This window comes from Nilaparvata lugens, chromosome 5 (genome assembly GCF_014356525.2).
Source record: "Nilaparvata lugens isolate BPH chromosome 5, ASM1435652v1, whole genome shotgun sequence".
NCBI classification, from domain to species: domain Eukaryota; kingdom Metazoa; phylum Arthropoda; class Insecta; order Hemiptera; family Delphacidae; genus Nilaparvata; species Nilaparvata lugens.
In genome coordinates, this window is record NC_052508.1 from 75,695,370 (window position 1) to 75,708,091 (window position 12,722).

At 34.8% G+C, this 12,722-nt stretch overlaps 1 protein-coding gene across 1 annotated transcript in view; it reads left to right on the top strand.

Moving 5' to 3' along the window:
* LOC111062460 (fatty acid 2-hydroxylase) overlaps positions 1–3,557 on the top strand; it is a 37,546-nt gene extending 33,989 nt beyond the window's left edge. The window contains exon 6 of the mRNA XM_039429614.1: positions 3,264–3,557. Coding sequence (XP_039285548.1) covers positions 3,264–3,349 — 86 coding nt within the window. The 3' untranslated portion in view covers positions 3,350–3,557. The remainder of the gene's footprint in view (positions 1–3,263) is intronic.
* Positions 3,558–12,722: the final 9,165 nt, after the last annotated feature.

Below are 12,722 nucleotides of genomic sequence, written 5' to 3' on the forward strand. Positions count from 1 at the left end.
CTTGAAAACAACCCTTAGAGTTGAAATATTGCCAAAAGATTTCTTAGTGCGCCTCTAAAGGGCCAAATGAACATACCTACCAAATTTGAACGTTTTTGGTCCGGTAGATTTTTAGTTATGCGAGTGAGTGAGTGAGTGAGTGAGTGAATGAGTGAGTGCCATTTCGCTTTTATATATATAGATAGATTAAGAAATATTCACTCTCGCAGAGGCATTACTGCCTGTGTGCGAGAATGAGTCTAAGGTAGGAATAGGCATATATAAATATTTCGCAGTACTTGCACAGACTGTACTTTCGATAGTACTTTCGACAGACTAGTACTTTCAATGTACTTATTGTATGCATACTGTAGCTGATATGTTGTGAAATTTTTCCGTATAATGACATTTAAACACAATTTCGTTTCTATTCCCAATAATTCCATTTGGGCCGCAGAGAAATTATGTGTTTAGATGCTTGGGTGACATTACTCATGAAAATATGTTTCTGTAAATAATAATATCGAGTGACCTGGCTGGCTCAGGTCTGGTGTCAGAGTTTTCAGGTCGCAACTGAACAATTTCAGGGTCTCTGACATGACCTAACGACTGCTTTTTAGGCAGCCGGGACCAACGACTCAACTGTAAATAAAACAATACTAGTAGAAGAGTAAAAAATATTGTGTTACAACTCAATTTTGATCTCTGTTACTAATAGTCTATTTTCAATAAATGTGAAAAATTGCAGGTTCAAGAGCATGAAAAGTGACAATATTTGTGTTGAGTCATATTCGTTAATTTGACCATCTGGTATCAAAGGAAATGCAGATAACATGAGCGAAAATATGTCATTCTGTATAATACAAATATAGAAATTTAATAAAATTGAATCTATAAGAAAAATACTCTTGGTAGGCCTACGATATTTTAGATAATTTTTTTCTCAACAAAATTTAAACACACTTAAATTCAGCTTCAATGAACCGTTTACAAGTTGTAAGCTAAAAACCGAATCGAGAACAAGTTCAGTGAATTTGAATACAATCACACACATTTTAAACTCTCTAGCCCTTAAATATCTTATAATGTTGAAATACGTTTCTCTATATAAAACTGTAGAGAATTTTCTCGTCTACAAAAATGGATATCACGTAAATTCGTCTACGATGCACCGTTCAGAAGTTATGAGCGAAAAACTGGACCGACTACCAATTTTCATGATCTGAGATTTCGCATCTGAAGATCCAGAACAATGTTCCAAATCAAGCTGAGAGAATGGACGGCTGAAATTCAGAGTCTGCACGCTCCTGCCACCTAGCGTCAGAAATCTCAACTAGAATTCCAGAAAGTAAACAGCCTTTTGTAACAAGGTCTCAGTTTTCTGAAATTTACAGCCTTGAATCTCAGTTAATCAAGAAATTTTACTGTAAAAGAATCAAAGATAATGATCTATTTCATCCAAAAAAGGTAATGGAATTTGAATTATTCGAGTATTTAACAATAATTCGTAGAAGAAACTGACGAGCTGTATGAATCGTTTGAAGTCACTCAATCATCAACGATTTAACGAGCTGTATTCTATCTCTTGCACGAAGAAGGAACTGAATATTCATATAATCGATAGAAAATCAATTTTCTAAAACTTTTGTCTCTTGACAGTTTTTCGTTAAAGCTACAGTTAAGTCACAATTTCAATAAAACTGAGGGACTGTCAATATCTCTATTTCGACGTAGTTCTATGCTTCTCCCGCTAGGTAGCGCGGGTGTGACCAATTTGAACTTTAGCAGCCAATATTCTCGGCAGTGATTTGCTTATGCTTCAGAATATTGGCAGCTTAAAAATGGTACCTTATCCAGTTTTTCGCTCATAACTTTTTAACGGAGTCATTTATACGAATTTAGTAGAGCACGACTTTTGAAGATAATGAAATTTTCTATCGAATTATGTACTCAGATTCCTCGCTGAGTTGAAATTAGAGGTGTTGAGGACTTATAAAATAGACATTCTTCTCCCTTCTTTATCTTCTTCTACTTCTTTCTCACCTGTCTTCTTATCCTTCCTCTTTTCTTCTTCCTCTTTATCTACTTAACCTGTATCTTTCTTCCTCTGCCTTCTTCCACTATCTTTTCTCCCTTTATCTACACCTTTATCTGTCATCATCTTCTGTCTTTTTCTTACCCTTCCTACATCTTCTTCTAATTCTTCTCTTCTTTTTCAACTTTCTTCTCCTCCTATCTACTTTTTTCTCCTCCTTTTCAATACATCCTTTTTTCTTCTTCTCAGTTTTCCTGCTTTTCCTCCTCCTACTACTCCTCGTCCTACTCCTTCTCCTCCTTCTCCTCCTTCTCCTCCTTCTCCTCCTTCTCCTCCTTCTCCTCCTTCTCCTCCTTCTCCTCCTTCTCCTCCTTCTCCTCCTTCTCCTCCTTCTCCTCCTTCTCCTCCTTCTCCTTCTTCTCCTCCTTCTCCTCCTTCTCCTCCTTCTCCTCCTTCTCCTCCTTCTCCTGCTTCTCCTCTTTCACCTCCTTCTCCTCCTTCTCCTCCTTCTCCTCCTTCTCCTCCTTCTCCTCCTTCTCCTCCTTCTCCTCCTTCTCCTCCTTCTCCTCCTTCTCTTCCTTCTCCTCCTTCTCCTCCTTCTCCTCCTTCTCCTCCTTCTCCTACTCCTCTTCCTCCTCTTCTTCACCCTCGTAATTCCTGAATCTTACCTTGCAGAATTGTTTCCCGGTGTTTCTTCATTTTCTTCTTATTTTTCTTCATCTTCTTTTTCTTTTTCTTGTTCTTGTTCTTGTTCTTGTTCTTGTTCTTCTTCTTCTTCTTCTTCTTCTTCTTCTTCGTCTTCTTCTTCTTCTTCTTCTTCTTCTCTTCTTCTTCTTCTTCTTCATATTCATCTTCTTCTTCTTCTTCTTCTTCTTTTCTTCTTCTTCTTCTTCTTCTTCTTCTTCTTCTTTCTTCTTCTTCTCTTCTTCTTCTACTTTTTTCTTTTTCTTCTTCTTCTCCTCCTTCACCTCCTTTACCAACTTTTCCCCCTGCCTCCTCCTTCTCCTTCTAATCCTCTTCTTCCTCTCCTCTTCTTCACCCTCGTGATTCTTGAATCTAGCCTTGCAGAGTTGTTTCTATTTCCCGGTTTTTCTTCATTCTCTGCACGCATCATTCCCATAGACTGGACCATATATATATCCTCCTCACTATCTTCCTTTCAAAGACAATAAGAGTTTTGCTGTCTTCGTTCAGTATTATCCATGTTTCGCAGCCATATGTGACAACTGGTCTATTTTTATAATTTCAGGCTATGGGATAAGCAGCAGTTTCTGGGACCATGTCTTCAAAACTGGGATCACACTCAAAGACATCAAATTTGAACTGAGATGGTGAATTACAAAGTTCTTCTCACTCTAAGATTCAACAGAAATATCACAAATTGTTCCATTGTTTTTTATGTAGTCTATACTGATAATCTCTGTATATAATAATTATTAGTGAATTCAGTATTCCTACCTTCAAGAACAGTGAAAAAAATATTCAGATCCTCACAAAATAGAACAGAGTAAATAAAGTTATAATACAAAAGTTGTTGAACTAATAAAATGTTGCTCATTTCTATAACACTGTAGAACATATTTCCTGAATCTAGAACTCTAATAATTATTATTATAGTTGGGCTGATGGAATATTATGTACTTTTTGTGTAGTTGAGAAGTTGATTTTGTGGTAATTATTCATATTGAATGAAAAAGACTAAGAAATTGTCAAAAAACCTCTGATTTATTTTATAATTAGTGGATAGCCCAAATTACAAGCGAGAGCAGAGGACTGTCGATAAATTTAAAGAGCAAAATATTGAATGATAATATGCTAGAATAAAGAGAGCAATAATTAATAGATTGATTGTAGTAAGTAATATTTTCAGCATTAAATTCATACCAGAAGTGACTTATTTGGTTACTCACCAGCACGTAGTTTTCTTTAAATACTAAATACCAACTTACTCCAGGAATTGGAATTAGGTTTGTGGCAGGACAAGACGGAGTCGGGAAAAGGTGTTGGCCTCTCTTGTACATCTGCTACCCCTATCCGATGTATGTTAATTCTGGCATCAATTTAATTACTGATCAGTCCGAAAATTGCTTGGAAGATAACTTTACTATATTGACTATTACTTTACACTGTTGTACAATTCAAAGTCCGATCGCACTAGTTGAATATTTCAATTTATATATTCACAAATAACGAAGAAAAACTGTACATTTCCCCAACTTGGGACAGTTAATATATCGATAATAATTTTAATACAACGATGAACGTGTAAAATTGAATTTCAACGGCAACAATCGAAAAAACAGCACCGATCCTGTTTTTTCACCATCCGATCCGAGCTGACAACTTCAACTGGCGATTATGCAATAGAATAATCTAAATACTAACTTATCCGCTAGGGCGCAGCAGCTGCCGGCCTCGCCACTACCGCTAGACTTAAAACTAATTTAAACTAGACTTAATCTAAATACGCTAAAGGGCGTCACCAATTAGAAAGACCGGGTTCGGTTATTACACCATTGTCAATCTAAATAACTAAAACTAAATACAAGATTTTCAGAAAACCAACCCATACTGATGTTATCATTCCTCTTCATTCTTGTCATCCTATTTCTCACAAACTTGCTGCTTTCAATAGCATGGTCTATAGAGCACTAACAATACCTATGAGCAATCATGATTTTGATATTGAGATCACTAAAATTAAACAGATAGCTGTCACAAATGGGTATGAAGAAAGTATGGTGGACAGATTATTGAGTAAAATTAATAGACAAATTTCAATCAATTCTGGCTTTGTAGGCTTAAACTGTGATGAGAAGACTTGGATAACAATCCCATATTCAGGCCTTGTATCTGATAAGATAGGTAGGGAATCAAAGAGGAATGGATTTCATGTTGCTTTCAAGACCAAACCGATTTTAAATAGTCTATTTAGCTGGAGTAAAGACAAAATTGATATTTGGGATAAAAGCGGGGTGTACAAACTTGAATGTGATGATTGTAATGCTTGTTATGTGGGTCAGACTGGTAGAAGTTTCAAAAGTAGAATTAAAGAACACATCAGAGATTGGAATAAACAGAATGGGGAATCTAACTTTGCAGAACATTTGATAACAAATAATCACAAGTTCACAGTTAAGGAGAATGTTGAGTTTCTGCATGTTAATAACAAAGGCAGATCTTTGAATATTCTAGAGGCTTTAGAAATAACAAGAGTAATTGAGGAAAATTCCCAGTATAGTGTAAATGACCAGATTCATTTCAACCAATACAACACTACGAATTTAGTTTTATCATAACATTGTAAGCATACATTAGTCAATAGTTTTTCCATTCTTATATTTGTTTTGTTATCTTTCACACTTATTTTCTTGGTTCTTATTTTGTACTGAAAGTAAATTTTATTATCATGGCGATTCTGTTGCTTAAGCCGCCATTTTGCCACACCGTTGAGTGGGAGGAGACTGTCTAGCTAGGCCAATGGCAGGCGTTCATGCCCTCGACCAATAGCAGTACTCACCTACTAGTATAAATTCTGCTGCTCTTGTATTAAGTTTTAGTTTATCAGAGATTGACAATGGTGTATTAACCGAAACCGGTCTTTCTAAATATCAATAAATCAGTGGTTTTTTGACAATTTCTTAGTCTTTTTCATTCAAAATATTATGTATGTTGAGTGTAACTCAAATCCTATATTGGGGTATACGTTATAATAGCAGTGTTTCATTATTTATTTATTTATTTATTCATATGCAAATACAATCCAGGTAGAAACAACAGGCATTTACCCAAAACTGCTTCAAACCTTAATTTATAATACACAGTCTAAAGGTTATGTTACTTAAACAATAACTTAATTAGCAATGGTATCGCTATCCTTGTCTGTCATTCAACAAAGCGGATAACGCTATCTCTTTCTCGCTTTGCTCTGTTGCCTGATCGTCTTTCAACAATGTAGAATTGAAATACAAAATATTTCATCTTTATTATGAAAATTCAATATGCGATTTTTGAAGAATATAATGAAATGCGATTTCTTGTTTAATGAAATATAATTGATTTTTCCAAACGGTAATGAACAGTTACTATTGCACCAATAAACCTGTATCAGCTACCGTCTATAGAAGCTATCGTCATTGGCAAGACAGAGGATCGGCAACGTTGCTATGCTATCTTTCTCCTCTGCCATTATAACGTGGACCTCACTATATCAGCAGATGATTAACTAGAGAAGATGAATATTTTTGTTGAGGGTAATTATTATATAATTATCCAGTTTGGAAAATCAGTAAGTACCTTTAAGGTAGCGTACTTGATAATACCATAGAGAAAAGATAGCATGATCTGCAATCATAATCTTATAGGCCTCATTAGGACTATTTTTCTAAAAATTAGGGAGAGAAACAGTTTTGTGTTTATCCTGTTGATTCTCTCCCAATCATTCATTTGATATTGTGATTGTGGAATGTAATAAATAAATAATTTATGTAGACAATTTTTCATAGTTCAAATCGGAAGGAAAATTTTAAATCGCAAAAAACACTGTTTAAATTTCCATAATAGCTCATAATGGTTGAGCAATTATGTTTTTTTTGAAAATTTTAATCAATTTAAATCCAAAATTACTCTATCATTATAAACTATCCTACTTATAGTTGATTTTCAAAACGAGGACGGAAATAAAACACTATAATTACTTATCAATAAGCATTTGAATACATGAGATTCATAATTAATTTCCAACTGTAAAAGACTATCAAACATGAAGGCCCGGTTTCCGAGCTCGGGATTTGGCTAAGTTTTGGACTTTAAACAGCTGGAGTCAGAAAAAATTGGCTTTCCTAAATGGGGCGTTGTCATTGTCAAAGTCACATTTGAATTAAATTTCGAAAAAACTGGAAAATTGAGCACAAATAGAATGAAGAGAAAATAGTGTAAAGTTTCAACTATTTTGAATTATTCAGGAATGTTTAATTCCGACAAGGAAGAACGTTTCCAATTATAGAAATGAGAAATTGAAAACTGCAACTACTGTTATAAATACTGCGACTACGCCCCGTTTTGGAAAGCCAATTTTCTGTCTCCAGCTCCTTTAGAGTCTAGGACTTAGCTAAATCCCGAGCTCGGAAACCGGCCCTAAGAGATTTCAATAGATAATTTAATAAAAATAATTAAGGGCTGAAAATTTTGTGAAGCGAACAACTACAAGACTTAACCTATTTCGAACTATGTGTGACCTTATCTAAATTTGGTAGAGGAATATCACAAGGTTACCTTATTTTTTCTCTCCCTATCATTTAGATGATGTACTTATTGTATCAATCAATAAAGAATATAGAACAATAATTCAAGTTTCTATTCATAGTATGTTATAGCATCAATATCATTAGGGGGAAACTGTATCTATTTGAACGCCGATACAGAGGCCTCGTTTGAGGGTAATGTGGCATGGATAATATCATATTATCATTTCATAATATTATATCATACTAGCCGTCAGGCTCGCTTCGCTCGCCATATCCGTCTAGCCAGGGGGCTCCGCCCCCTGGACCCCCGACTGGATCGTCCAAGAATGAGATCAGCAGGCTCGCTTCGCTCGCCTGCATTTTTCATTTGAGCATTTTTATCATATGTTAGGACAATCCAGTCGGGGGTCCAGACTAAACGTCTGGCTAAACGGATATGGCGAGCGAAGCGAGCCTGACGGCTAGTATACATAATATTCTCAGGATTGAAGTAGCAGTGCCCAATCAATTTTTCCGCGATAAATGCATTTAAATCTTCAACTTGGTGCCAACCTAACAAAGTCAACTCAACTTAATGCCAACCTGACAAAATTATTAATTTAGTTGCCAGTTAACAACTGTTTCGAAGAGGTACTCTATCTAGATTGTAGTTCTATAGTACCATATGATATGGAAATTTCAATTATAATTAAGAGATTGGGAGAAGAAGAATATACATGCTAAGAGACGAACTTTAAACCCTTAAAAACAACCCTTAGAGTTAAAATATTGCCAAAAGATATGTTAGTGCGCCTCTAAAGGGCCAACTGAACATACCTACCAAATTTGAACGTTTCTGGTCCGGTAGATTTTTAGTTCTGCGAGTGAGTGAGTGAGTTAATGAGTGAGTGAGTGAGTGAGTCAGTCAGTCAGTCAGTGAGTGAGTGCCATTTCGCTTTTATAAATATAGATTACGTAAATCAGGAAGCTGAACAACTACAAGACTTAACTCATCTCGAATTTGTGTAACCTTATCCAAAGTTGGGAGAGGAATAGCACAAGGTTACCTTATTTTTCCCTCCCTATCATTTTGATGATGTACTAATTGTATGAATCCATAAAGAATTAAATTTGAATTTTGTTTTAGAGACAAATTACTACTTGTAATTTACTGGAAATTATTTCGGAGAAGCACTTATTGTATGAATCAATAAAGAATAAAGAATGAAATTCGAATAATTATGTTATTGAGACAATATTATTCTGGAAATTATTATGGTGAGGTACAAAAGATTTAAATCCATTTACTTCAGCTTTGCAAAAAATAAAGCCGGATTAATTTCATCTGGTTTATTCTATTTTGTTGGTTGTTAATTTGATCGTTCTAGTTCACGGAGTAGGTTTTATTGTTTGAGCTCACCATATATTTACTGTAGGTGTATTTACAGTGGTGTAGGCTGAGTGCTATAGAATCTGAGAAGACTATCTTTGTTGCAAATCCTCATGTGATCATTCCTCTCCAAGGAAACACTTCTCCCAAACCTTGAAGATTGATTACTTTGAAACGTGATGGACATTCTAGGCTATCCTAATCCTGCGATTATCATCAATTCTTGCAAGCCTCATGAAATGATATTGTGGTCCAATGCTATAGTGAGGTCCACGTTATAATGGCAGTGGAGAGAGATAGCAGAGCAACGTTGCCGATCCTCTGTCTTGTCAATGCCTTCTATAGACGGTAGCTGATACAGGTTTATTGGTGTAATATTGACTGTTCATTCTCGTTTAAAATAATCAATTATATTTTATTAGGCAAGAAATAATATTTTTTATAATTTTATAATGAATTTTCATAATTAAGATGAATATTTTGTTGATTTATTATTAATTATACGTTGTTAATACACGATCTGGCAACAGAGCAAGGCGAGAAAGAGACAGCGCTATTTGCTTTGTTGAATGATAGACAAGGATAGCAATACGATTGCTAATCAAACACTGCCATTATAACGTGAACCTCGCTATACAATGTTCATTCTCGTTTAAAATAATCAATTATATTTTATTAAGCAAGAAATTATATTTTTCAATGATATTATAATACATTTTCAAAATTAAGATGAAACATTTTGTTATTCAATTATTAATTCTACATTGTTAAAAGACGATCTGACAACAGAGCAAGTCGAGAAGGAGATAGCGCTATCGGCTTTGTTGAATGATAGACAAGGATAGTAATACGATTGCTAATCAAACACTGCCATTATAACGTGGACCTCGCTATACAATGTTCATTCTCGTTTAAAATAATCAATTATATTCAACCTAACAATGAATTATATTTCTCAATAATTCCATAATGAATTTCCATGATTAAGATGAAATATTTTGTAAATAAATTATCAGTTGTCCTACATTGTTAAAAGACGATCTGGCAACAAAGTAAAGCGAGAAAAAGATAGCGCCTTCCGCTTTGTTGAATGATAGACAAGGATAGCAACACCATTGCCAATCAAACAGTGCCATATCATAGACAATAAATTATATCTCTCAATAATTCCATAATGAATTTTTGTAATTAAGATGAAATATTTTGTTAATAAATTATCAGTTGTCCTACATTGTTAAAAGACGATCTGGCAACAAAGCAAAGCGATAAAGAGATAGTGCTATCCGCTTTGTTGAATGATAGACAAGGATAGCAATACCATTGTTAATCAAACACTGCCATTATAACGTGGATCTCGCTATACAATGTTCATTCTCGTTTAAAATAATCAATTATATATTTTTATTAAGCAAGAAATTATATTTTTCAATAATTTTATAATGAGTTTTCATATTTGAGATGAACTATTTAGCTATTTAATTATCCATTTTACATTGTTAAAAGATGATCTTGCAACAGAGAAGGCGAGAAAGAGATAGCATTATCCTCAGTGTTGAATGATAGACAAGGATAGCAATACGATTGCTAATCGAACACTGCCATTATAACGTGGACCTCACTATAGTATTAGATTTGTTGTATCAGGAGAGATGCAGAGTTGGCTGCACAATATTTTTTCTTTTGGTTGTTAAATTTTTACTGAGAATAAATTTTACAAGAGCCAATTGGTGAAGCCTTCATCTCGGAGAATCATTGTCTGATTGGTTGCTTAGGCGTCCAATCATGATTGAAATACAATGTGCTCTGGTGTAAACGGACAAAAGAGTTGCACGGTTGATTTTTTGAATTGGTTCGTTTTTACTTTCCTTGCCCTATTACCATAGGTAAGGAGAGTATTTCTTTCCAAAAAAAAATTAAGATACCCTAATTTCAAGTTTTCTATACGTTTCAAGGCCCCCTGAGTCCAAAAACATGATTTTTTGATGTTGGTCTGTGTGTGTGTGTGTGTTGTGTGTGTGTGTGTGTGTGTGTGTGTGTGTGTGTGGTGTGTGTGTGTGTGTGGTGTGTGTTGTGTGTGTGTGTGTTGTGTGTGTGTGTGTGTGTGTGTGTTGTGTGTGTGTGTGTGTGTGTGTTGTGTGTGTGTGTGTGTGTGTATGTGGTATGTCTGTGAACACGATAACTCCATTCCTAATTAACCGATTGACTTGAAATTTCAAACTTGAAGTCCTTATACCATAAGGATCCGACATTAAGAAATTCAATAAAATTCAATTCAAGATGGCGGGAAAAATGGCGGATAATTACTAAAAAACCGTGTTTTTCACGGTTTTCTCGAAAACGGCTCTATCGATTTTCTTCAAATATATACCATGGATAGCTATTTATAAGTTCTATCAACTGACATAAGTCTCATTTCTGGGAAAATTGCAGAAGCTCCGTAATATTCTTGAGAAAAATGGCGGATAATCACTAAAAAACCATGTCATTCACGATTTTCTCGAAAACGGCTTTAACGATTTTCTTCAAATTCATACCAAGGATAGCTATTTATAAGCTCTATCAACTGACATGAGTCTTATTTCTGGGAAAATTGCAGGAGCTCCGTTATATTCTTGAGAAAAATGGCGGATAATTACTAAAAAACCATGTTTTTCACGATTTCCTCAAAAATAACTTGACCGATTTTTTTCATACCCTGTGTAGTTATTTATCAGCTCTATCAACTGGCATGAGTCTCCGTTCTGAGAAACTGATGGGGGTCCACCCCCAACCATGAGAAATGGACTTAGTAACCTCCTTCTCGTGCATGAGGTAGGTAGGTAGCGCAGTTCATAAAAATAACACATAGTCGAGATATTTCATCTGTAGAACAGCTGTTTTGACGACTTTGAAAAAATCCATCGAATTTCACAATTTACACAAGGGAAAAAGTACTCTGAAAAAAATTATACATACACATACACAGAAGTCTGATCGTTGTTTCAAATATGAGCAAGGAAAGTTGTGTGAGTGTACCACACCAGATTTTTCTTCTTTTGGTTGGTAAATTTTTACTGAGAATAAATTTTACAAGAGCTGATTGGTGAAGCATTCTTCTCGGAAAATCATTGTCCGATTGGTTGCTTGGGCATCCAATCATGATTTAAATACAACGTGCTCTGGTGTAAACGGACAAAAGAGTTGCACGGTTGATTTTTTGAATTGGTTTGTTCTTTCAGATTGATTTCTACATTTCGATGCAGGTTTGATGCCTAGTGGGTTCGGACTCCACGTGGAAGCTAATTTATAGAACTATTCCGGTACCCTACCGAGAGTCAATATTATTATTTGAATGAAATCTATCAATAGTACCAACGAGTGTTCTGCATTTCCTTTGTAGAGACACGAGTCTCACTGTTAATTGAAATCACATTTATTTATTCTCTCTCATTCGATGAATTTTAATTTGAGTGAGATGTGAGATTAACTTTGCAGTCAAAATCGTCTTCTTCTTTTCTTCTTCTTCTTCTTCTTCTTCTTCTTCTTCTTCTTCTTCTTCTTCTCCTCCATCTCCTCCATCTTCTTCTTCTTCTTCTTCTTCTTATTCTTCTTCTTCTTCTTCTTCTTCTTCTTCTTCTTCTTCTTCTTCTTCTTCTTCTTCTTCTTCTCTTCTTCTTCTTCTTCTTCTTCTTCTTCTTCTTCTTCTTCTTCTTCTTCTTATTCTTCTTCTTCTTCTTCTTCTTCTCTTCTTCTTCTTCTTCTTCTTCTTCTTCTTGTCTTGTTCTTCTTCTCTTGTCTTGTTCTTCTTCTTCTTCTTCTTCTTCTTTCTTCTTCTTCTTCTTTTTCTTCTTCTTCTTCTTCTTCTTCTTCTTCTTCTTCTTCTTCTTCTTCTTCTTCTTCTTCTGCTTCTTCTTCTTTTCTTCTTCTTCTTCTTCTTCTTCTTCTTCTTCTTCTTCTTCTTCTTCTTCTTCTCCTCCTCCTGTTTTCTTCTTCCTCCACCTCATCATTATACAATACAATACAAATGAATTTCATCTCCATTAATATACAAATAAACAATCTAATCAATGAAATGTACATAATATTCAAAAATACAATAAATGAAATTTACTAC